General features: G+C 60.1%; 2 protein-coding genes across 2 annotated transcripts; one reads left to right on the top strand and one right to left on the bottom strand.

Moving 5' to 3' along the window:
• Positions 1 to 5,816: 5,816 nt before the first annotated feature.
• Positions 5,817 to 14,284, top strand: CREB3L3 (cAMP responsive element binding protein 3 like 3; the record flags this gene model as incomplete). The annotated part of the gene is made up of 10 exons (XM_046638321.1): positions 5,817 to 6,002; positions 6,255 to 6,383; positions 6,787 to 7,087; positions 7,872 to 7,984; positions 8,933 to 9,070; positions 9,610 to 9,716; positions 11,757 to 11,825; positions 12,950 to 13,034; positions 13,251 to 13,347; positions 13,554 to 14,284. Coding segments are annotated over 10 exons (1,539 nt in total), but the record flags the coding sequence as incomplete, so codon positions are not given.
• A 661-nt stretch (positions 14,285 to 14,945) lies between these two features.
• SIRT6 (sirtuin 6) lies at positions 14,946 to 23,161 on the bottom strand. The gene is made up of 8 exons (XM_046638685.1): positions 23,070 to 23,161; positions 21,134 to 21,261; positions 19,774 to 19,956; positions 18,040 to 18,099; positions 16,786 to 16,881; positions 16,612 to 16,692; positions 15,859 to 15,982; positions 14,946 to 15,763 (listed from the first exon to the last, which is right to left on the bottom strand). The coding sequence occupies exons 1-8, from the start codon at positions 23,133 to 23,135 to the stop codon at positions 15,482 to 15,484; spliced, it is 1,020 nt and encodes a 339-aa protein (XP_046494641.1). The 5' UTR covers positions 23,136 to 23,161; the 3' UTR covers positions 14,946 to 15,481.
• Between the last annotated feature and the right edge of the window lie 2,068 nt (positions 23,162 to 25,229).

Below are 25,229 nucleotides of genomic sequence, written 5' to 3'. Positions count from 1 at the left end.
CAAGACAACCAGATTTGGAGGCCTGAATATGTGGAGATTCCTTCTAAGCATTTCACAAGTTTTAATTTATTGAATCCTCCCGACAACTCTGTGAGGAAGGTCCTTTACCCCCCATTTTACAGATCAAGGAAATAATTGAGTATTTGCTATTCTATAAAATCTCTGAAGCTGTGGTAGGCATCCCATGTATAAAGTGTTAGCTCAGGGCCAATCTTCCTCAACAACAACAAAAAAGTGGTCTGTTAACTGAATCGAGTATCAGTTTTTAAATTTAAATTAATAAAAACAAAATAAAATTGAAAATCCACTTCCTCCTCACATTCTTTGCATTTCAAGTGCTTGGTAGTCACCCAGGTCCTGTGGCTTCAGTATCGGGTAGACAAGATCTAACCTGCTGATCCTGCAGATCACAGGAAACTTCTGGAAAGGGCCCGATCGTGAATATGTGGGGCTTTGCAGGCCGTGGGGGTCCCTGTCACAATCACCCACCTCTGCCGTGGCAGCGTGGAAATGAATGGGCGTGGCCGGGTGCCAATAAAGCTTTATTGACAAAGGCAAGCCGAGGGCCAGAAGTGGCCCCCGGGCTGCAGCCTGCCAGCCCTGCACCAAATTCCAGAGTTACGTCCATACACGTTCGGCCGTTCCATCTACAAATATGATCGGGCGACCACTGCGTGCCAGGCACTGGGGACACAGCGCACAGTAGGTCTCATCATAATGATTGTCCCTATTTGGGAGATGAATCATAGCTGGAGCTTTCTAGCTCCCCACCCCACACCCCTCTCTCTCTCCGACCAGTGAAGCACCAGGACCGACAACGCAGGGAAGCAGCGAAAGGTATTTTTTGTTGAATGGAATAATTAATGAATATTCATGTCCCCTAGGATGCGCCCCTCTGCCTGGCCCAGAATAGACGCGCAATAAATGTTTGTTGAATGAACACACGCCACCGTAAATAAATAAAATATAGGGTGTGTCAGATGATAGTAAGTTTCTGGGAAGAAATATAAAGCAGAATGAGGGATGGAGACGGGGTGGGGGGATTGCAATTTTAAAGAAGGTGGTCGGGAGGCTTCACGGAGGAGATGAATTTGAGCAGAGATACAAGGTCAAAGGAGTGAACCACAAGGGGAAGTACGGAAGGGGGTTCTAGAAAGAGAGGACAGCAAGTGCAAAGGCCCTGAGGCAGGACAATGACTGGTGTATGTGAGGCCAGCATGGAGGGAGGGAGAGGGAGAGCCGTGGGAGGGGTCGGTAAGGGGGAGGGCGCAGCCCCTGTAGGGCCTTCTGAGTCGCGATAAGGAATGTAGACTGTAGGGGGGGCGAGGGCAGAGCTGTCACGACTTGCGGACGGATTGTAATAATCACGCGCAAAACCATTGGAACATCCTTGGGGACCCACTGCGCCCCGAGTAGGTGTCCAGGGAGATAAGACCTGTCCTCCAGGGACTCAGTCTAGTCGTGAAAGGACGGGACAGAGAGGCGTGACCAACTGGCAAACGCTTAAGGAGAGGGGGCTAAATGTGCGTCTCTATGGTCCACATTCAAGTGTGAAGTTTGGGTGGGAGAGAGCTCCCGGGGCGGAATTCACCAGGGGAGGTAAACAGTTAGCCCCCCGCCTTGTTTTCAGGGCGAGGATCAGAAACTCGGCTCAAAAATTTTAAACCGAAAAGGGGATTCCTTGGCTCCCATTGTTGCCATGTGTCTGAAGCCAAAGGGTGGACTGCAGGCATGGCTGGATCCAGGACCTCAGATCCAGTTGTCTGGGACTGGCCACTCTCTGTCGGCTCTGCCGTGTTCTGGGCGGGCTCAGGCGGCTTCTTCTGTGACGGAGTCACGAAGGCCAGCAGCCCAAACCTATGCTCCTTGTAGCTTGGCCTCCCCAGCAGGCCTGCTGTGTAGACGTGGAAAGAGGAGCCTTGGAGTGAAGGCCTCCCCCGGGTCCCACAGGACACCTGGAGGGAGGAAGGGTAGACTTGACACACACGTCCCTGTGGCTCCAAACCCTGAGTTCTTCTCACCACCTCCCACAGACCCGGCTCCAGGCAGCAGAGGAAATGGGGAGCATTTTCCCAATTTTAAGAGTTCTCAAATTTGATTTTTTTTTCAGCCTTTTCTGACTTTTAACTCCACTTGTTTGAGCTGGAATCTGGAACAGTTTGCAATCTCCAGTCCGCAAAGAGTCAGGAAGCGGTTCCCACGTGCCCTGAACTAGATACTGGAATTTATAGATATGAGACTTGTATGTTTAGGTACGTGACGTTGAATATCATAATTTCATGGCGTTTCAGAGCCTGGTGGCTTTTGGACGTCTCACCACTTGAGGATGTCTGAAAGCCACAGAGGGAAGGATTTGTTCTGGGCAAAAAGTTAACTAGATTTGGCCTACGATCCTCCAGACTCCATGAGAAAATGTAAAGGTTCCCAAGAAAAGTAATATATTCACCCAACGTCAGTCATTCACACTTTAGCTAGATCTAGTTATATCTAAGTCACACCTGAGAGGGGTGATTTTTGCCCTGAGAAAAAAGCTAAGAACTTATCTCTGAGTTACAATGCTTTCAAGCCCTGTGAGAAAAGGGAAATGCTCCCTAGAAAAGGAATACATGTGCCTGATATCAGTCATTCACCTTTAACTAGAACTAGTTATGCCTAATATCTGATTGGGGTGGGTTTTGCACTGGGCAAAAACCTAAGAGCTGATCTGGACTTGAGCTACAATTCCTCCAAACCCCACTGGAAAATGTGACTTGTTCCCTAGAAAAGGACTATGTGGGCCTCATATCAGTCATTCACGCTTTAGTTAGAATTCATTCAAAGTGCTTTGAGCACGTTTCCCCTTGTATGATCAGAAACCACCTGAGTTAACTTTAGGGTTGGAAAGGAAGGGGGGTCAGTGAGAAAAGTATGGCTGTAGAGGAACAGCTTCCTGGAAGACTCAGCTGGCCGTCGTTGATATTTTTGTGTTCACAACAGAATAAAGCAATATTGGTGAAAGAGAGGCATCACCTTATTGAAGGAATGGTACAGCGCAGGCAACTAGTCCCAGGGGGAAATGCTGGGCTTTGGGGACACAGATGAATCAGTTTACTCTGTAGGGGAGACAGCTCCCAAATGCCAACTCCAATACAAGGGAAGCCTGTATTAAAAACTGGGGAAATGGGGCCGGCCCGGTGGTGTAGTGGTTAAGATTGCATGCTCCACTTCAGCGGCCTGGGATTTGCGGGTTTGGATCCCTGGCGCAGACCTACACACTGTTCATCAAGCCATGCTGTGGCAGGCGTCCCACATACAAAATAGGGCAAGATGGGCACAGATGTTAGCTCAGGGCCAATCTTCCTCAGCGAAAAAATAAATAAATAAATAAATAAATAAATGAACAAAACCAAAACCAAATAAACTGGGGAAACTATGGAGAAGGTCTGATCCACATTTGATTGGTAATATTTTATTTCTTTTTTAAAAAGTGAGCTTGTCTTTCTTTCTTTGGAGTGTGTGCAACAGGCACGTGGCTCAAAATCCCACAAGCACAAAGGATGCTGCAGCTGAAAACCTTCTTCCTCCTCTTGCCCAGCCCCACAGCTCCCAGCCCCGAGGGCCACCACTGTCCCACATTGGGAAATGCCACAAACTCTGCCCCCTCCAAGAGGGTTACAGACCTTCATAAAGGCTCTGATAAGGTCTGCAAAGCGGCTTATTAACACAGAGCCCCTCAACCTCTCTGCCCGCGGCGTCCTTTGGCGCCGGGTTTCACACTTCGCCACGCCTGTGGGCTCTGCTGCGGGAATTTGACTTCCGATTGAGACTCAGCGCGGCTTCGAAGGCCGTGGTCACGCTCAGGAAAGGAGGCGACACGTGGTCAAGGGCCTCGCAAAGTCGGCCCGTCCCTCCAACGCTCATGCTTTTCCCACCTGTTCGGAAACCGCTCCCCCCGGGGGCCTGCAGAAGCCTCTTCGAGTCCGTAATGATCAAAAAGGCTTTTTTGACCCAAACATCCCGGGGAGGGGCCCGCGGGGTCCTGCTCCCCACGAAGGTGTGAAAAGTGAGTCACGCGGGTTTCGACCAGCGGAGGGGGAGGAATTCTGTCCTGAGAGCCGGAAACGGGGGGCTGGGGGGGGCAGAGAAAAGTCCAGAAGCCGAGCTTCCCCGCCCCCCAGGCCGAGAGGCTGAGTAAATATCCTGACCGGGGGCCGCGGGCCGGGCCAAGCCAAACAAACCACTTAAAAGGCCACGTGGAGCGGTCAGAAAGGAAATGAGCAGGACGCCGGCGTCCAGGCGACAGTCACAGCGGTGCAGGTGCACCCGACGCACAGCGACACGGGGCCGGGTCATCTCTGGGGGGCCGTCCTGGGCACTGGGGGGCACTGAGCAGCATCCCCGGCCCCACCCACTCGATGCCAGGAGACCCCCCAGTGTGACGGCCACAGAGGTCCCCAGACTTGGCCCCGCGTCCCCTGGAAGAGCTAACGCTGGAATGTGAGTTACTGTCAGACGGAAGAAGCACATAGTAGGAACTCATTAAATGTTTGTTGAGTGAATAATCGAGGACCGGTCGCTGAGAAACGTACGTCAGGAGGTGAATTTTGGGAGAGCAAGGAGCATGTTCTAGTTCCCGCTGGAAACCTAGCCTCCAGCACCGCGCCCGGCATGGCCCGCTTAGTCACCCATTCACTAGGCTCCCAATGGCTTCTGCCATATTTAGTATGAACCAAACTCCTTGCCACAGCCCCCCAGGCCCCGTACGACCTGCCCCGTCCCCTCCCCGCCCTCCCTCCTCCCTCTGTCCCCTCCTCCCTCTGCTCCAGCCACACAGCCTCCTCGCTGTTCCTCCCTCACCAGGCCCAGGCCTGCCCCAGGGCCTTTGCACAGGCCGTTTACTTCCTCTGGAATGCCCAGCTCTCCCCACGGCTGGCTCTTTCTCACCCTTCAGGAGTTAAACTTAAACGTCACCTTATAAAAAGGGGCTTTGCCAGCCCTCGGCTGTCCTTTCCCACAGAGACATTTCGTTTCCTGGCGGCACGTACTCATTTCTCCATTGACTGGTCCATTTATGCGTTTATGGTCTGGCTTTTCCACGGCTTTATCCCTCGTGCTTGAAACAGTGCTCGGCACACAGAGGGGCCCAACGAGTCAGAGAGGATGGAAGGTCCCCTGTGCGCCAGGCCCTTTCCTGGGCCCCGGGGACCCAGCAGAGAACCGAAGGGACTCCATTCCGGCCCCTCCCGCGCTCCCATCCCGGTGGAGAGGGGAGAAATAAACGAGTGAACAAACAAATGAGAACATCGCAAATAGCGAGGGCTTCAGCGGAAACACGGATTCGATAAGGCGGGGCGGGGTGGGGGGGTGGCTGAGTAACAAATACCGAACAGTCACAAACGAGTGAAGATGGTGACAGTGGGGATGGAGGAGAGGGGAGCTCCAGGTAGAGGGAACGGCAAGTGCAAAGGCCCTGTGGTAGAACAAGTTTGACTCGTTAAGTATTTGATGAATAAATGAATGATAGAAGGTTCTAGAAGGAACTGGTTGTTCCGGGCAGAGGGCTCAGGGTGGACAGGAGGTCGCCAGCTGTGATGAGAGGAGGGGAGGGAGCTCCCGGCTTCGGCAACGGTCCCCGGGGCTGGGCCTCCCGGTCTTGTTCTGTCCTGGGAGGGGACAGGACCCGGCCCGGGGGCCCGACGTCCGGGAAGCGGGAGCACAAACAGGCTCGGAAAGTAGGGAAGAGGTCAGCACAGAGCCCGCAGCCCAGACTTCGGCCTTTGGTCCCCGGCCCCGCGACGCGGAGATAACGGTCTGCCCTCCCTCCCGCCACCTGCTGTCACCGGGTCCCCGCCCTGCCCGTCTGCGCCCGCCCGCCAATCAGCCCCCGGGGGCGGGCTGGGACCTCCCGGGGACTTCGCGGCATCTCCGGGGGTGGCCGCAGACACCAGAGCGGCCGGCAGCCCCGCGGCGGGTGGCCCAGACACAGCCGCCACCTCGCGCATGGGGATTTAGCGGCTGGAAAGGTGAGCGCGGCCCGGGGCCCCCGGGGGGACGGGCGTCTGTGACAGGAGACTGTCCCCGACCCCCAGAGGGGCCGCCTTCGTCCCCCCTCTGGGTCCCCCCCAACGTCACGCGTCTGAATAAAGACCTCGGCTCTTAGGGGGCTGAGCGGGGCGCGAGCTCGGGCCGGAGGGACCGCGGGGCAGCGGGGTGCAGACGGGACGGGGGCCGACGGGGGCTGTGCGACCCCCACGCCTGTCCCCTCGCCGCCCCAGATGGCGTCCTCCGCGTGTCCCCTGGGCCCCATCGACAGCCTGGAGCTGCTGGACCTCCTGTTCGACCGGCAGGACGGCGTCCTGAGACACGTCGAGCTGGGCAAGGACTGGGGCCCCGGCCAGGACCAGGTGGGGACCCCGGGCGGGCGGGTGGGCTGGTGACCGCCGGCCGGCCAGGACCCCGCTCGGCCCCGTGATGGCATTGCACCTCTCAGCTACCCCAAGGGGCAGAGAGCTCTGGCCTCTTCTCACAGGTGATGAGACCGAGGCCCAGAGAGCGGCGGTGACTTGTCTGGGGCCACACAGCAGTTTGGTGTTGGGTCCAAACCCAGACACGGCTGGGTGCTGTTCCCACGCTCGCTACGTGATTGCGTTCAAGCCCCAGCAACCCCTGGGGAGGAAGGAGCGTTAGTTTCTCCCATCTTGCAGAAAGACAAGGGGAGCCCAGAGAGGGTCAGTGGCTTGCCCAGGGTCACACAGCAATCCGCAGCAAAGCATAGACCCAATTCCCACCCCTCCCTCGGGGTCCCAGCAGGTCCTGCCGGGCCTGGACTCTGAGGATTTCCTCAGCTCCATCCTGGGCTCTGGAGACTCGGTGGCCGGCTCCCCGCTCTGGTCTCCCGCGGCCAGCGACAGCAGCAACTCCGAAGACCCGCCCTCCGACGCCCAGGACACCCCTCCCCGCGGTGGGGCGGCCGCCACCCCCGCGGGCTGCCCGATGGCGGAGCCTGGCCCGGGGCCCTGGCCCTCCTACCGCCCCAGCCCGCCCTGGCCCACCCGGCCTCCGGGGGCAGCGACCCAAGCGCTCGAGGCCTCGGTGGCCATTGACCTGGGTGAGTCCCGCGTGGTCGCCCTCTGCCCTCGTCCCGTCCCCGGCGCCGTCCCCGTGGCCCGCCGGCCGCCCTGGGCCCATTTGCCAGATGGCGGAACTGAGGCCCCGTGAGGTTACGGGACGGGTCAGAGCCACAGAGCTGGCCGGGGCCCCAGGCGTCACACTGGCCACCTCGTCCCTGTGCCTCCCGTGCCCGGCTCACGGTCGATGCTCCGCGTGACGTCACGGGATCCCAGGCCCTGGGAGACACCGCCAGCGGGCATCCTTTGTCCCTCGAGTCTTGCAACAGCCTGGGAGCTTTTATTAGTCCCATTGCGGAATTAATGAAACTCAGGTTCAGAGAGGTTTAGTGACTTACCCAAGGTCACACAGCTCCGCCCAGTCGGGATTAGAACCGAGGGCTAGCTGGCTCCCAAGTCTGTGTCGCCTACAGCGTGTCAGGCACCAGGGGGGAGGGAAGTGGAGGCGCAGTCAGACCTGTCCGTGGCCGAGGGCGAGATAAGACCCGGCCGGCCTGTAACCCTGGGTGGTAACGGCTGCTCCCTCCTGGGTTGGCGGTGGGGCCCGAGACCGCGTCCCGAGGCATCTGGGTTCCCACCTTCCAGCAGAGGGGAGACTGAGGCACGGGCCAGGGCTGTTCCCGTCTCCAGGCCTCAGGCCCCCCAGCTGTCCCAGCACCTTGGGGGCAATCCCGGGAGCCTTGCTGGAGGCGGCAGCAGGAGCGGGCAGCTTGGGGCCCCCCCGCCTGACACCCGCGCTGTCTCTGTCGCCTCTGTCCTGCTCAGAGATGTGGAGCCTGGGCCCCCACCGTGCGGAGCGGGCTGAGCCGGCCGCCGCGCCCCCCGGCTGCAACCTCACGGTCAAGGACCTTCTCCTCGCGGGCAGTGGCGCAGACGCGGTGAGTTACCCGCCCACCTCGCGGGGCCTCAGGGCCGGGCGGGACGGTGGGGTTCAGGGCCCCGACACCCCCATTTCTGAGTCTGGAGGACTGAGTCCCAGGGGGGCGCTGGCGTTGACCCGGGGTCGCAGCCAGGGCAAGTTGGCGGGTTCGGGTCCCGAGGTCACCATCTCCTGGGCTGTTTTAAGAAAGAAACAGCTGCAAGTTCAAAGCCAAGTGCCCCCCGGAGGCCGGACACTCGCGAATGCTTTAAACGTATCGTCATCTCATTCACAGCAACCCCGGAGGCTGGGGCTCTGAGCATCTTAATTTTACATAAGAGGAAATGGGCCCAGAGAAGTTCAGTCACTTGCCATAACTCACACAGCTGTGCTGACTCCATCCCTGGGCCGGCCTTTTGGGCCTGTTGTGCCCACTGCACGCTGACCGAGGGCCGTCTACCTCGCCCAGGTGCTGTGGACGGGGACTGGGGACACAAGACAGCCTTGTAGGAGGGAAGGGTTCCAGTGTTCCTTCTTGAGATTCCTTACTTTTTTTTTTAAGTTTACCATAAAAGTGGCACACCACATGTCACGGTTTTTGCCCCTTTATTTTTTGACCTTGACGGTTTGTTGTGGCGATCGCTCCGCACCATGATATGGAGAGACCGTGGTTTTTCACAGCTGCGTAGTACTCCACGGGACAGCCGAGTCGTGCCTTATTTAACTTGTCCTCGATTTGTTGGGTGTTCCCATAGCTCCCAATCCTTTGCTGTTTCAGACAGCGCTGCAAGGGACGTTCAGGGTCCAGAACAGTGCCTGGCATGTAGTAGCTGGTCAATGCACAGCTGTCAAGTGACTATTCGTTAAACAAATGACAAAGCCGTCCCTTTGCGCATGCGGGAGGGTGTCTGCAGGACGCGTCCCTGGATGTGGAATTGCTGTGTCAGTTTCCCTGGTTTTCCCACAGACACAGCACCAGCTGGCAGCCCCCCACCTACTGCGACCCGGGACCGGGCACTGCCAGGAGCTGGTGCTGACAGAGGACGAGAAGAAGCTGCTGGCCAAGGAGGGCATCACGCTGCCCACCCAGCTTCCCCTCACCAAGGTGGGTCGGCGGGACCCCTGACTCCAGTCTCTGCCCGTTCGTGAAGGTACCCGCCCGTGAGTCGCCCCTTTAGGGCTCCCACACTAGAATATTAGGACGTGGCTGTCACCAGGGCCAGGAAAATTGTCCTCGAAGCCAGCTTAACAGGGGCTCTCCAGTTTGCCGCACTCCCCACCCAGCCCTAATGCCATACCTGAGTTTGCCAATTGGATTGGAAGACCTACTCTGGATGTGGGCCGGCCCCAGGACAGGTGTTGTTCCCGGAGACGGCCAGAAAGGCAGGACAGTGGCACAGAGTCTGGTGGCCCGTTACTAACTGGGGTCAGGAGCTGGGAAGCGTATCCGGACCCAGGATGCTCCTAGAGACCCTGCAAGAGTTTAGGGGCAGGAAAGCCCGTCTTCAGGTCCTCGAGAGTCTGTCCCCGGGTCCCCGGGGCTGGGGCAGTTCACGTGGGAAGAGAATGGGGCGAATTGTGGGGTCCGGACAGCACAGCGGGCCCGCCGTCCTGACCCGGCCTCCTCCCCGTGTCGCTCGGCAGTACGAGGAGCGAGTGTTGAAAAAAATCCGGCGGAAAATCCGGAACAAACAGTCGGCCCAAGAAAGCCGGAAGAAGAAGAAGGAGTATATCGATGGTCTGGAAACTCGGTGAGCCCTGGGGGCGGGGGGGCCCGGACGCCACACTCGGGGGGAAACTGAGGCCAGAGAGGGGGGACGCGATGTGGCTAACGTCACCGTTTTGGGGGATTGACAAAATGAGGGTTGTTTTCCCCTCCCTGGGAGAGACCGTTTTCCACGTGAATTGCAAGGATGGAAAGATGCCCGGAGGCGGCTCGGGGCGAGGGGTTCGGGGTCCCTTTATCCCCCAGAAGATGTGGAGCCCAGAAAGGAGAAGGTATCGCCATCTTGTTCTGGCTCTTTGCATGAAGACGGGCCCCTTACGTCTCTTGTCTGAGCATCGCTGGTCCTCAGGCCTGTCGGGGACGAAAAGAACAAGAGAGGCTCGTTCTTGTCAGAACTTCCTCATCCTAAAAACTGTGCCTCAATTTCCCCCAATCCCCGCTCTCTTAACCCATTCAGGCTACTGAAGAGACAGGCTCTTTCTTCTTGAGTCGAAATGAAAGCTCGCTTTCTAAACCGAGAGTGACTTCATGGCATGTGACAGACCCACTTGGGTGTCCTATTTCTTCCCGGGTCAGTTTTGGGGAACTTTGTCAACTTTTTCCGGGAACTCGGCCATTTCCAACGTAGGGACATGAAAGGGGTCATTGTTCGCTCCCGTTATTTTTTAAGCTCTGCGCTCTCTATACCTACACTTTTCTAATGACTCACGTCTCATATTTGTGCTTTCTCTTTCTCCCCTATTTTCTTGACCCATCTTGCCAAAGGTTTGTCTATTTTATTATTCTTTTCAGAGAATGAGTTTCTGGCTCTTCCTCCTACCCAATTGTATTTTTGTTTTCTAGTTCTTTCATTTCTACTGTTAGCTTTCCTTGATGTTTTATTTTGGGGGGAGCTGATTCTGTTAGGTTGTTTTTTTTTTTTGGCTAATTTTGAAACGTGTGTGTTCAGCTCACTGAGCTGCACTATATTCAGGCTATTCATTTTCCTCTGAGGACGGCTTTAGCTGCATCTCACACATTTTTGATTTGTAGTGTTGTCATTACCATGTGGTGCCTAGGTCTTCCCTCATTTACACTGTGGGTTTTTCCTTATCCCATGAGTTATTTAGAAGGAGGGTCTTGGGCTGGCTCGGTGGTGCAGAAGTTAAGTGCACACGTTCAGCTTCAGCGGCCCGGGGTTCACCGGTTCGGATCCCAGGTGTGGACGTGGCACCACTTGTCAAGCCATGCTGTGGTAGGCGTCCCAAGTATAAAGTAGAGGAAGATGGGCACGGATGTTAGGTTAGGGCCAATCTTCTTCAGCAAAAAGAGGAGGATTTGTGGTAGATGTTAGCTCAGGGCTAATCTTCCTCAAAAGAAAAAAAAAATAGAAGGAGGGTCTTTCCTCGGGAGAGTTTATTCTCTTCCCTGGTTGCGAGAGGAGGACCAATGTATCCTCATGCTGTGATCTGAGCATTTCATCTCCACATCCGAGTGGTCGGGGCCAAGCCCACATTCACAGACAGATGCAGATGGGAAAGATGCGGTCCCCAGCCTGGACCCCAGAACCCTAAATGGAGGGATCACCATTGTCTTGCTCCTCAAATGCGCCCGGCAAAGCAGCCCTAGTCAACTTTGCCTCATGTCCTTCTCCCAACCACTCGGGGAACCAGGTCCTTGTAACCCCGCTTTACAGATGCACTGAGGTCAGAGAGCAGAGTGGCTCAAGGTCACGGGGAGGGGAGGATTGTAACTCGGGGGTGCTTGGACTCCCGGTCACCCTGCTCTTCCATCTCCTGGAAGCATCGCTGCCTGAGCTTGGCGTTCCATTCCCCACCCTGGGGGCTCGGACTGGAATGAAGCCCCCCGCCCCCCACGCCAAGGTGGAGACGGGACCGTAGAGCCAGGCAGACCCGGGTTCCAATCCTGGCCCCGTCACAGACTTGCCAGGGTGACTTTGGATGAGTGACTGCCCCTCTCTGACCTTGGGTTCCCCTTCTGTGAAGTGGGGCCTCACAGGGAGACATCCGTTGGGCCCGCTGGTGACAGTCATATTCTGAATGTCACCGTGACGCTGTCCCTGCAGGATGTCAGCCTGCACAGCCCAGAACCAGGAGCTTCAGAGGAAGGTCTTTCATCTTGAGAAGCAGAACCTGTGAGTCTTGGTCCAGCCGGGGCAGAGGACTGGGGGGAGCCAGCTTCTAGGCTCTCTTGCAGGAGAGGTGGGCAATGGCAGGAGCAGGGGACAGCCTATGTGATGGCAGAACAGAGCAGGGGGTAAAGGCTTCACCTAGGCAGAGGGCAGGCTGCATAGAAGAGGGGTTTTAGATTTGGGGCCTTGATGGATGTATAGGAGTTCACTAGGGGGAAGTTGCTCCCGGTGGAGGAAACCGAATATGAACGGCCAGAGGCTAGGAGCACGGTGTGTTGAAGAACTGATTCCGTCTAAAGGGCATATCCATTTAGTCAATATTTATTTAGCATGAGCTCTGCGCTAGGCAGAGTTCTGGGCACTGGGACCACAACAGTGAGCAAAAGAGACACAGTCCCTCCACTCAGAGAACTCACACTCTGGTGGTTGACATACTCAAGACGGAGAAAAATATATAAAAGCTCATTCAAATAGTGACAGCCACTGGGAATGAAAGTGAAGAAGGGTGGAGCCATACTCTGGGATGGAGGGGCTATTTTAGGGAGATTAGATAAAGTGACATTTGTTATGGGACTTGATGGATGAGAAAGAACCAGCTACAAAAAGACCTGGGGGAACAGGTCCTTGGTACAGAGGGCACAGCCTGTGCAAAGGCCCTGGGGCGGGAATGCTTGTGTGTCAGAGGAATAGCGAGGAGGCCGTGTGGCTGCAGCAGAGGGAGGAGGGGGAGGGAGGGAGGAGGGAGGGCAGGGAGGGGATGGGGCATGTCGTGCGGGGCCTGGAGGGGCTGCGGGGAGGACTTGGCTTCTCCCCTGAGGGAGGGGCAGCCCTGGGAGGGTGGGGAGAAGCCAACTCACATTTGGAAAGTGCCCTCTAGCTACTGCGTGGAGTGTGAACCCTAGGGGGGCAGGAGAGGCCTGGGGGGGGGACCAGAGAGGCCCAGGTGAGCAATAGTGGTGGCCCGGATGGAGGAAGAGGGGTGACAGACAGGTGGGTGGGATGGTCAGTGGAGATATTGCAGCAAAGAGGAAGGGTCTGGGGCTTTTAAGAGCAGCGGGGCCTTGAGAGACGGACAGAACTCAGACCGAGGCCCCGGGGGCTCAGCGAGGGCCGCTGTCTCCACGAAGGTCGCTCCTGGAGCAGCTGAGGAAACTCCAGGCCATCGTGGTCCAGTCCACCAGCAAGTCGGCCCAGACGGGCACCTGCATAGCGGTGAGCGCCGGCCCCCGGGATAAAGGGGTCCTCGGCCCTGGCGGAGGGGAGGGGAGGGGAGAGGAGGGGAGGGGAGGGGAGCGCGCATAGACGCGTGGCCCCGGGGGCCCCGCCCAAGCACCATGCAGCCTTCCCGGCCTCAGTTTCCTGCCTGTGAGAGGAGCGTGCTCACGGGCGCAGGGGAGGGATGGGGTGACCCCGCCCCGTCTCCGCCAGGTCCTGCTGTTCTCCTTCGTGCTCATCATCCTCCCCTCCATCAGCCCTTTCGCCTCCAACAACGCCGAGAGCCCCGGAGACTTCGCACCCGTGCGAGGTAGGCGGGCTGGGGTCGCTCCGCCCTCAAACGCCCTTCGGATTGAACCGTGCGCACAACCCCTTTGGCTCCCCAAGTCCTCCCCCCCGCATCCTGGGAGGGGGAGGGAGTCCCCTTGCTGCTGCCCACCCGAGGCTGGGGGCGAAGGAAGGGAGGGACGCCAGCTCCCACCCCAACCTTCGTGACTCCCCCCCACCCTCGCTCAGTTTTCTCCAGAACTTTGCACAACGACGCCGCCTCCCGCGTGGCCCCCGACGCCACACCAGGCTCCGGGGCCCCAGGACCCTGGCCCGAGGCTGGCGCGCCCCAGGAAGGGTCTCCGGGCAGCCCAGGGTCAGATCGGGAATCGCGCCACGTGCTGGCTCTGGATAACTCGACGGAGAAGCTGGACAACCTGACCCTGGCTTCGGGCAACTCTTCAGAGGAGCTGCGTCGGGCCACCCTGCTGGACTGGGCCTCGCCCGAGCCGGCGCTCAGCCCGGGGCGCGTGGGGCTGGAGGCCGCCGGGGAGGAGCTGTGAGCCCCACCTGGACGTGCCACCAGGCCCCTCGGCTCCGGGGCACCGCAGTGGACGGCGACAGGCATGGGGAGCGGAGGTGAGGCTGAGCCCCCCGCGGAGACGCCAAGATGGAGATGCACCAACTCATGGGGCCACGAGGCCTCAGAAACACGCGCACACAGACCCGGGCACGGAAGGGAACAGGCAGACGCGTACAGACTGACGCACAGACCCAGACAGACAGACACACGCGCATGATGCCCGTGCCCGGGCCTCCTCCCCGCCTCCTCGCACACAAGGAGGAGGAAGCGGCCGGGACGGCAGGGACCTTGGCCCCGGAGCGCGGGCTGAGCTCTGAACTCCGGACGGCCGTGGCCACAGCCACCCCTCCCCTCTTTCTGGGGCCGCCGAGACCCCTAATAAAGTATTTGGACAGAACAAGGCTGGCGCGGAGGCGGGGTGGGGTGGAGGGTGAATGAGAGTCTGGGGCTCCCCGGTCCCCAGCAGGAGGGGCTGGGCCGGCCCGGGATGGGGCAGGGAGGTGGCGGGGGGCCTCCGGACCCCCCCAGGCTGGAGAGCGGCCGGCGCCAGGCCAGTCACGCCTTCAGCACCCTGGAGAGCGGCGGCGGGCGGAGCGCGGGGCGCGCTGGGAGCGCGAGGTCCTGGGGGCTCCGGGGTCCCCACGAGGCCCTTCAGGAGCATCCGCGGAGGGGGTGGGGCAGCTGCCTTCCTCGGGGGCTGGGCTGCCCACCCTGCTGGGTTTCCGGATGAGGAGACTGAGGCGTCGGAAGTGAGGGGTCCCGCCCAAGCTCCCGGCTGCGCCTGCCCCCAGCTCCTAACGCGTGACCCCGCCCTGCCCGCTCAGCGCAGGTGCCCGGGGGCCGCAGTCGCCACCAAAAGCGCTGGACAGATATTTAAAAATCATGCAAATAAGTACATCATTATAAACTGAGGGCTCAAGGAATACCAGCGGCCGGTGTTGCCCACCCCCCCTTCGCCCCCAGGCCTGGATTGTACAGAAGCCCTGGGGCGAGGGGACCACGCACTCCTGCCCCGGGGGCTAGGATCTGGCGCAAGGTTGCAGCCGCTACACACAGACTCAGATGCGAGAAGTTCTGCTTTTATTGCATTGAAGGCTTTTCTGGAAGTCTGGAGGGAGCCAGATGGACCCACCTCTTTCTCCCTCCAGCCCCAAAGGCAGTGCCAGCCTCTCTGGTCTGTCCCACGGTTCAGTTTGGCTCTGAAATGGGGGCTGTGCCTCCCTTCCCTGCTGGAAGGACTCTGAAGGCGGTTTTGGGGAGCAGGGGCTGGGGGGTCTGAGGGCCCCAGGGGCGGAGAGTTAATTCTGGTCAGGCTGGAAACCAGGCAGGGCCTGGCCACACCTCCCAGGACATCCTGAGTCAGGGGCCGGGGCGTCAGTTCCAAGGTCGGGGTCCAGGGTAGGAATGTTCCTTCCCGGGTCCCCACCAGAGGCCCCTGGAGCTAAAAGGAAGGGCCCCGGGGCCAAATGGAGCCCAGCTCTCAGGGCCCTGAGGTCTCCCCTCCGAGGACAGAGACAGGTGACAAAGTGAGACGGGTACGAAAAAACGAATCCACGGTTCCTACAAAAAGCCCCACCCTCCCCGGGCCCCCTGGTCAGCTGGGCACCGCCTCGGCCTTCACCCTTTTGGGGGGCGTGCTGGGGGCGGGGCTGTCCGGCCGCTCCCTTTTGGGGCTGGCGGGCCCGGAGCCGTTGGGCTGGGCGGGGGGCTCGTCCTTGGGCCGGAGCTGGGGGGCGGGCGGCCGGGGCAGGGGTGGCAGCGCCCTCTCCAGCACGCGGGGGCCGTCCCAGGCCGGGATCTCCAGGCCCAGGTGCTTCATGAGCCGCGTCATGACCTCGTCTACGTAGCCGTGGATGCGCAGGTCGGCGTGGCGGTCCTGCGGGGGGCGAGGACGGGGACGAGTCGGCGAGGCCGAGGGCTCCTGGGGGCCCGGGGCTGAGGGGGATGTCGGGGGCGCGCTGGGGCACCTACGTGCTTGGTGGGCTGCAGGTTGACGATGACCAGCCGGCCCCCGCGGCGCTTGGTGGCGAGCGGCAGGTTCCCGCTCGGCCGGATTTGCAGGGAGGTGCCCAGCGTGATGGACAGGTCGGCGTGCCTGGGCCGGGAGGCGGGGCTGGTCTGAGCCCCTCCCCCAGGGCCTCGCAGCCCTCCCCCCCCCCCCCCCCGAGGCTGGGGAGGGGCCTCCAACAACCCTCCCCGCCCCCAACACGCCAGCCCTGGGAGGCCGGCTCACCCCGCACCCATCTCTGCTCTCAAGGCCCGTCCACACCAGCTTCGTGTCGCCCTGAATCCCGCCCCTGCATGAGCCGCGTCCCCACCCCGTTGGCAGAAGCCCAGTTGTTGATGTGGGCGGGACCTTTGACCCTTGGACTCCTGGATTCCAATCCCAGCTCGGTCACTTCCGGGCTGGGTAGCACTCGACAGAGGGGTCACCTTGCAAAAGCCTCAGTTTCCTGGGCTGTAAAATGGGCCAGGGCAGCACCCAGCTCGGGCCGTGGGGAGGATGGTGCGTGTGGGGCCCCCCTGCCCAGGGCCCGGTGTGCGAGGGCTCAGTACACAGGAGCTGCTGTTATTACGGGCAAGTGAGGCCCAGAGAGGGCCGCCTCCTCCAGGAAGCCTCCTCTGACTCCCCCTCTGAGCTGGCATCCCCTGCCCTGGGCTGGCGCTGGCTGTTTCCGCCCAGGTCCCCGCCCGCCCCACCCTGGGCTCATCCGGGGCTCAGACCTGCTGGCCTCGTCGGCGAGAGTGAGGTCCCTGTCGGGCAGAGCATCTTCCCAGTCGAGGATGGTGTCTCTCAGCTCCCCCCTGCAGTGGTGAGGGCAAGGGGTGGTCAGCATGCAGACTGGCCCCCTACCCCCCACCCCCCCGGGGGCCAGGGCAGGGGGAGGGGTCGCTCACCTGCAGGCCCGCAGCCCCCTGGCCTTGGCCACGGTGCACAGCCGGCCCGTGGCCTTGAGGCCCATGCTGCCCACGACGGTGTCCCGGACGTACTGCCTGTGTCGGGGAGGAGGGGGGCCGGGTCAGCTGGTCACCTGGTCCCGGGCGTGCCTGCCCTGCGGCCCCGCCTGGGTGGCTCTTGTTCTTGTGGGGGAGCCGTTCTCCCAGGGCAGTGGGGGCCACAGGACCAGGACCTAAACACAGGACACATCGAACAAACCCAGACGGCCTGGCAGCGGCGCGGAAAACAGGGAGAGGTCAGAGCCGCTCCAGATCCAGGAGACTAAAGCGTCGTGACAATGACGTGCACAGCGTGACCCTGGACCAGGAAAGAAACAGCGACAGCGGGAGCCCTGGGGCAACTGGGGACTGAATCATCGTGTGACGTCGTTTCTACATTTCCCAATGTGAACAACTGCCTGGTGGCGGGGGGGGAGACAAATGTCTTGAGGGTTTTGGGGCAAAGGACGCGGTAGTCCGCCCCTGAACTGCACAGCAGATACCCACCACACGGAGAGGGAGGGGACACAAATTGTGGCAAAATGGTAATATCGGTGAATCTAGGGCAGGACCAGCAAACCATGGCCCCTTGGACCAAACCCGGCCCTCCACTTTGTTTCTGTAAATAAAGTTTTATTGACACCCGGCCACGCCCACTCCTTTGTGTGCTGTCTACGGCGACCCTGCCCACTAGGCAGCGCCTAGGGTCACCACCCAGACCGCCTGGCCCCCAAGGCTGAAGATATTTTGCATCTGGCGCTTTATAGAAAAAGTCTGTTGATTCTGCTCTAGGTGAAGGATGAGTTCAGCACGGGGTTCTTGCGAATTTTCCCTAGGTTTGAAATTTTCCAAAATAAACGTGGCCCAAAAAGTTTCTTTGAAAAGTGGGGGCCCCACCTGTGTTCTGGTCTCAGCGACTGCACCTGCAGGGGAACGGGGAGACCATCCATGTCTGTCATTTCAGGTTTCCCTGTTTGCGGTGTTGGTGACAGTGGCCACAGGAACTGAATGCAGCTCCCCAGGAGGACAATGTGGCCCCCAGTCCCGCCCTGGGAGGGTGTCCCCCCCGCCATCCTGCCCTGCCCCCTGGGTCTCTGGGAACATCGGAGTCAACTCATCAGGCCCTTTTGCAGGGTCCAAGCTGAGAAGTGACAGAAAAGGGGGCTGGCGCCTGGGTCAACCCCACCCTGCACCCCCCCCTCACGTGGCACTCACGTCTTACACTTGACACATTCTTCTACAAACATGTTCCCGTGCAGCTCTGCCAGCTTGTCCCTGTGGGAGAAGAAGGAAGAGGCTTCAGGCCCGGCGCCAAGCCCTCCTCCTCCAGGAAGCCTTCCCTGGCCCCTCAACCACAGGATCAATGGGCTCCCTCCTTCCGGTTCCTCCAGCTTCTGACTCCACCATTAGCGTGCTGTGCAACCCTGCGCAGGTGGCCCAGCCTCTCTGAGCCAGAAGAATCATTAACTCCTGCGGCTCACCCCGCCTTCGCACGTGAGCAGCCCATTCTGTTCACAAAACGCAGCCTCGAGCGTTTCAGAACCTCCCCAAGTGGCCAGGTCCAAAGGACAGGAATTCGAATTCCCAGTTTACAAAGGAAGAAACTGAGGTGACGGGTGGCCCGGGAGCCTGGACTTTGCAAGCTGAGGAACGTGGGCTCAACTCCCAGCTCTGTCGCTTCCCAGCTGTGTGACCTTGGGCAGGTCACTCAACCTCTCTGGGCCTCAGTCTCCACTTGAGGAAATGGGACAAGCGTCCAACTCTTGGGGGGTCTGGGGGAACGATGATCAGGTCTGGAGGGCTCTGTGTCACCTCTTTCAAGTCACAGCCTCCCTGCCCTCTCTGTTAAAAGCCACAGCTCCCCGCCCCACCCCCTGCTGTCTTTATCTCCCTGGCGATGGTCACCGCTGGACATAGGACTGAATTTGCTTATTTTTCTTGTTTTCTGCCTGTTTCCTCGAGACTGGAGTGAAGGCCCAGGAGGCCCGGGCTCCCTCTCCGTCTGGGGCGCTCTGTGTCCCCCGTCTAGGACCCTGCAGTGTGCACCAGGCGCTGAGCCAACAGTTGTTGGGTGCGCCCCGTTTGCTCCTGTCTGCGCCCAGTCGGTGCCGGTGGATTGGCGTGTCCCCCGCAGTGCACACACACTGGTGGCCCTGCGAGCGCCTGGGCGGTGGGTGCTGGGGGTGGCCCGCGGGCAGCAAGGCTGAGCCGTCCCCACACCCGCCCCTCCACCTCTGGGAGGAGACGGAGCCACCCTGTCCTCCAGCTGTGCAGAGAAACGGACTCCCCGGGGCCGCCCCACGTTCCTAGAAAAAGCCCCCCCCCCCCCCCCCCCCCCCCCCCCCCCCCCCCACCCCCCCCCCCCCCCCACCATTTCTAGAAACATCTACACGGGCCAGAAAGGCTAGGTCCGCAGCCAGCTGTCTGGTTCATTACTCTGGACCGGAAGACGAGATGCCTGGGCTCACGGCCCTGCCGGGGCCCCAGGGTCACCCCAGCCGGGGAGGCTGGAGGTAGTTTCTCAGGCATTTGTATGTCAAAATGGATGAAGGCCCGGAACCTGGTGGCATCTCTGGGTCCTAAGAGCTACTTGACGCGGGGACCAATTTTATTTCCATGCCCACGGCCTGGACGGAGGACGCAGGCCCGTTTCTACAGAGCAGGGGACGCTGCGCCGCTCTCCTTTATAAGCAGAGAGGAACCCCCACTTCTCTGGAAGGCCCCTGGGACCAGGAAAGGGGCGTGCCAACTCTTGGGATGTCCCCAGGTGGCACTGACGAGGACAGCTCTGCTTTACGACGTCCTACTAAGCGCCAAGCCCTGTTCCTGGCCGCCTGGCTGAATCGCCACATAGGTCTCGGCGGGGGGGGGGGGGGGGGGCATGTCACTGAGCCCCATCGGGCAGATGAGGAAGCCGGGGCTCGGAGAGGGGCCGGAGCTGGCTGTCACCTGGGGAAGCCGGAGCGCACGTGGAGCCCGTCCACGTTCTGGCTGACCAGGAAGCGCAGGAGGCCCACGCGCTCCAGCTGCACCAGCGCCATGTGCGTCTGAGTGGGCCGGGCCATCTCGAAGGTCGTGTCGAACCTGGGGGCCAGGCCCCGCTCCTCCATTGTCCAGACGCCATGGGGACCCCTGAAGGCGGCAGGTGGGGAGAGACGGAGAGAGAGAGAGGGAGGGAGGAGGGGAACAGGGAGGGAGGGAGGACATGGCACATGAGAGCAAAAATTAGTTATTTAATGTGACCGTCACTTACTGCTGCTGCACTGAGCCTAGCCTTGTGCTGGGTGATGCTGGGGTCCTAGTGGACCCAAGCCCTGCTCTCGATCTTATGGGGGGAAACACAGGCAGACACAGCCCCTCCAGCCTGTGGGGCTGGGGCCCCATGGAGGTGGTGAAGGCCTGCGTGGGGAGGGTGGGAAGGCCCCCTGGACGAGGCTGAGCTGTCTCTTGAATTGTGAGGGGGAAGGGCGGGGCAGTTCAGACAGAACGGGCGAGCAGAAGCCTGGTGGGCTGGCAACAGCCTGGGAGTTTGGGCCAGTGCAAGTGGTCTGGGGTCTGCAGTGGGAGCAGCAGGGGCTGAGGGTGGAAAGAGGACTGAGGGCGGGGTCAGGAAGGGCTTGATTTCCAGCCCCAAGTGCCGTGTGGCAATGGGGAGCCATGGCAGGTTATGGAAGGGGGGTGGAATTCACACCTTGGAATTCTAACATTCCTCCAAGAATGAGGAATCGGTTCTCCTGCTATGCGAGTCTGGGCTGGGGGCCGAGGGGCCTCGAAGAGAGTACAAATGCAACAGGCCTGCATTATGGGGCAGCGTTGCAAACTCAGCCCCTACAGGGGCCACCCGGGGGCCGGCAGTTTGAGACCCCTGCTTTTATCCAGTCTCACGCCCTCATTTACAGGTGAGGAAACTGAGATCTAGACGGTTAAGCCACTTGCTGGACCCCCAGGCCTGACGGGAAAATATTTGCAAGTGAGTGTGGACTCATCGTCCCTGATGTCAGTTTTCCCCGTCTAGGCAGCCACGCACAGTGAGCCTAGGAAACTACATTTCCCAGCATCCCTTGCACTAGGTGTGGTCAGATGACCAAGTTCTAGCCAATGGGGTGTGTGTTGGATGTTGGGTGTGACTTAAAGGGACATGTCTGAAAGGGAGGGGTCTTTCCCATCCCCAACGCCCCAGGGGGCAGGCGGATTATTCAGGACTCAGCCATGGGGAGGCAGCAGGAGGGCTTCCAATGGCTGGTGTCTGGGGCTCACAGGGAAGACGTGTGGCGGGCCCTGCCTCGACTTCCCCTCCAGGCCCACAGACCTGAAGTCAGGGATGCCCGAGGCGGTGCTGATGCCTGCGCCCGTGTGGAACACCACGTTGGAGGACTGCCAGACCAGCTGTGCCAGCTCCCACACCTTCCGCTCCAACTCGTCTGGGGGGTCAAAGATCTGTCGTCGGTGGGAGAGCAGAAGGGAGGGGTCAAAACGTGTCCCAGCGGCAGGATCACTAGCCACAGGCTGAGCCACCCCTGCCTTGCCCAGGGGGAGGAGAATGGATCGGAAAGGGCAGCTTGTCCTTGTGTCTCTCCTCTGCCCGCAGCCCTCCAGGGCTCCTCCCCTCCCGTGGGGAGAAGCCCACATCCTCCCGGCGGACCTCCAGACCCTGCATGACCTGCCCTGTCCCCTCCCTGCCCTCCCTCCTCCCTCTCTCCCCCTCACTACCTCTCCTCCAGCCACACGGGCCTCCTCACTGTTCCTCCAACATGCCAGGCCCGGGCCTGCCCCAGGGCCTTTGCACAGGCTGTGCCCTCTGCCCAGGACACTCTTTCCCCTCAGATACACACTTAACTCCCTCCCTCGCCTCCTTTAGGTCTTTGCTCAAAAGTCATCTCATTTGCACACCCACGTTCATAGCAGCATTATTCACAACAGGTAAAATGTGGAGGCAAACCAAGGGTCCATCGACAGAAGATGGATAAACACAGTGTCTGTCCACACCCTGGAATATTACGCAGCCATGAAAAAGGAGATCCTGACACCTGCTCCCGCGTGGAGGGACCTGGAGGACGTGATGCTCAGGGACGTGAGCCAGACACAGAGGGACACACACTGTGTGGTCCACTCACAGGAGGTCCCCAGAGGAGCCACATCCACAGAGACAGAAAGTGGATGGGGGGGCCAGGGGCTGGGGGAGGGGTGGGAGTCAGTGTTTCATGGGGACAGAGCTTCAGTTTGGGGAGATGGAAAGTTCTGGAGATGGATGGAGGGGATGGTGGCACAACCGTGTGAATGTGCTTCATGCTGCTGAGCTGTGCCCTTAAAAATGGTTAGAATGGTAAATTTGATGTTACGTGTATTTTACCACAATAAAAAAAATTGGGGAAAAAAAGAGCTCGATGATGCCCCCCAGAACCAACTGGTTTCAGTGCAGCCCCCCCGCCCATCACTCCCCGCTTTACTCCCTTGCACCCCAGCGTCTGACTTCTGATATGTCCTTGCTCCGTGTCTGGCTCCCGGCTAGACGGACGGGTTTTGTCTGTCTAGCTCTCTTCTGTGCCCCCAGGGCCTGGAAAATGCCCTGCGCACAGTAGGCGCTCAATCTGTGCTTGTGGAATAAATCGAATAGCGCGCAGGACAGAAGAGTGGGGCTTCAGGAGGGCGTCACCCCCTCCGAGAGCTCGGTAATTGTCTGACTCAGGGTGAAGGGAGCGGCCTGTATGGGACGGGGCCACCCTCCTCCCAGTTACAGAAGGGAAGGGAGACCCAGGAGGCAAGTGACCGCCCGAGGTCTCAGTGTGCGCAGGGGACCTGCTCTGGAGGTGGCTGGAGGGGTCTGACTTACACCCGTCCAGCTCCCTCCCCAGCTCACGCCCTTGCCCATCACGCTCAGGACAGGGTCACCTCCCCAGCCTGGCATCTGACACCCCACTGGCCTAGTCTGTTCTCCAAGGTGTGTGTGTTCATTCCCACCGCCTCGCCTGTGCCCTCCGCCCGGAGCTCCGTCCCCAGCTTCCCCATCAGAACTTCAGGACTTCCCCGACGCGCGTCCTCCCCTCGGTCCCCAGGGCCCGGAGCTGGGCGTGTGCGCGTCCCCGGGCGCGCAGGGGGCGTCACTTCCCGCCCCCTCCCCACTGGGGAAGTCCCTCCCATTGTCTAGCCTCAGTGCCTCCTGATACTCCCACAATGCCCCGCTGCCGCCCGGCCCCGCCCAGCCCGCCGCGCTGGGGGCAGCCTTCGGGACCCCCGGCAGCGCTCACCTCGGGAAGGCCGCACTTGCCCTTGTCCGCGTACGGCGACAACCCCGCCGCGTAATTCACCGACATCCTCGTCGCCCCGACGGGAACAATAAAGTTTCTCTTGTTGAGGCCGCTTCCGCCGGAAATGGGGCTGGAGGGGCGGGAAAGGGGAGGAGCCGCATTCCCGACCTACGTGCCTGGCCGCTCCTCCCACGGCGCATGCGCCCTGCCCTGACGCCGCAGGCGCCATCTTTACTGCTGGCAAAGAAGCCCCGTTGCCCGGCAGGCGCTGGCTGAGGGCGGGGAGCCGGGGCGGCCGCCCACGTGAGCTCTCCCGTCGCTTCTAAATCTGGGGGCTCGGCCATCGGTGGCCCCAGGCCCCTTCTTCACAAATGTGTAAACTGAGGCCCCAGGACTCTGCTTCCAGTCCAAGCTTCTTCCCCCTGCACATTTCAGAAGTTGATAAAGTTACAAATGGAGGGTACCTGTCCGTAGGGAGTGGAATTTGGGGCCTCACTAAGGAGGGTCTTGAACGCCGCTCTAAATCATCGGGACGTTATCCGGGTGGATGGCAATGTCCACTCAGCAGGACAGGTCCGGACTGCGACGTGAGGCTAGAGAAACTAGCCGCTCAAGGTCACGGTGGCCTTGAGGACTCATTTAAGAACCACGTGTTGAGCATCTACTGTGTGCTGGGGGGACACTGGAGAACAAAGGTGTCCCTTTGTGGCTAGAGGTGGACCTAAACAGGTGACCGGGCAGTGATGACTCAGTGCGATCCGGCTGCACTGAGGCAGCTCGGAGGGGGCACCTGACCCAGCCTGGGGGCATCCAGGAAGGCTTCCTGGAGGAGGGGGTGTCGCAGCAAAGATCTGAAGAGTGAGTAGGCATGAGATGAGGAGAATGTGGCAGTTGGGGGTGACATGGGGTACAGAGAGAGTGCTCCCGGTGGAGCAAACGGCAGGTGCAAAGGCTGGGAGGAGAGGAAGAGCGTGGCTCATTCCAGAACCTGAAATCGGTCCAGCGATGTTAGGGAAGAAGGTCGGTGTCTTCCCGCCGGAGCCCATTGGCCAACAGGCAACCCCGCTGCCAGCCTGTCTCCTCCCTCGGCTCTTCCTCTGCCCCCTGGGGCGGCCACCCGCTCAGAGCTGATCGGGTGTCATTGCTGAGCAAACGGGCTGCTGGTGTGAGCGGGCGGCCCAGCTGGGAGCGGTAACCGGAGCCGGCAGTGGGCACGGCGGCCTGGTGCTAGAGTCGCTGGAGCTGCAAAAGGTAGGGAGGAAGCAGGTGACGGAGGCCTGGGATGGAGGCTCCCCTTAGGGCCTCGGGCTCCTTGCCCATGAGCCCTGGTGTGTGGAAGAAAGGAGAGGCCCCTGTGTGTCCCAGACATGCTGAGGAGCCACGCAGGCACCTGACACACACACCAGGTTCACGCGCGCGCCTCCCGCTCCCCAGCCTTGGCCCCGTCTAGGGTGCATCCCCTCTTTTCCTGCTGCTGCCGCAAAGTTTCCTGCCTGACTGTCCCCTGATGGCGGAGCATCCCCTCTTCCAGGAAGCAGCCCCCTAGGTGAGGGCATCTCCCCCTCGCTGGAGCCAATGGATTCCCTCCCGCACAGGCAACCTGTGGACTCCTCTCTTGGGTGTCTTGTTACGCTCTGCTCTGGGTGTGATTGAGCCCTGTAGATGGGTAAAAAGAAGGAGGAGGTGGGTGGTGAGTGAATGGGTACTGTGGTTGGTGGAGGGGTGAATGAACGGATGGGCAGTGGATGGATGCGTTGGGAGTTGGAGGAGGGGATGGATGGATGGATAGGAGGTGGGGTGGATGAATGGGTGGGTGGATGGTAAGTAGATGGGTCTGTGGATGGTGGATGAAGGGTGCATGGGTGGGTAGATGGGTGAGTGGTTGTTGGATGTGTGGGTGAGTGGGTAGGTAGATGGATGGGTGGATGGTGGGTGGATGTTGAATGGATGGGTGGGTGGATATTGGATAGATGGATGGATGGATGGATGGATGGATGGATTGATGGATGGATGGGTGGGTAGGTGTTGGATGGTGGGTGGATGTTGGATGGATGATGGGTGGATGTTGAATGGATGGATGGGTAGGTGGGGAGATGGATGGATGGATGGGTAAGTGGATGGTATGTGGATATTGGAGGATGGATGGATGGATGGTGGATG

This window comes from Equus quagga, chromosome 14 (assembly GCF_021613505.1).
Source record: "Equus quagga isolate Etosha38 chromosome 14, UCLA_HA_Equagga_1.0, whole genome shotgun sequence".
Lineage (NCBI taxonomy): Eukaryota > Metazoa > Chordata > Mammalia > Perissodactyla > Equidae > Equus > Equus quagga.
Note: the sequence above shows the minus strand (reverse complement) of the source record. Positions and strands in the feature narration are given on the sequence as shown.

Bases quoted from the DNA above. Each gene is read 5' to 3' on its own strand.
- SIRT6 (XM_046638685.1), bottom strand. From the start codon at position 23,135: ATGTCGGTGAATTACGCGGCGGGGTTGTCGCCGTACGCGGACAAGGGC. The intron at 18,100-19,773 runs GTGACAGCCAGC...CTTCTCCCACAG, and splicing joins GTGCGCTCCGGCTTCCCCAG to GGACAAGCTGGCAGAGCTGC. The intron at 16,693-16,785 runs GTGAGCGACCCC...TCACCACTGCAG, and splicing joins AGGGGGCTGCGGGCCTGCAG to GGGGGAGCTGAGAGACACCA.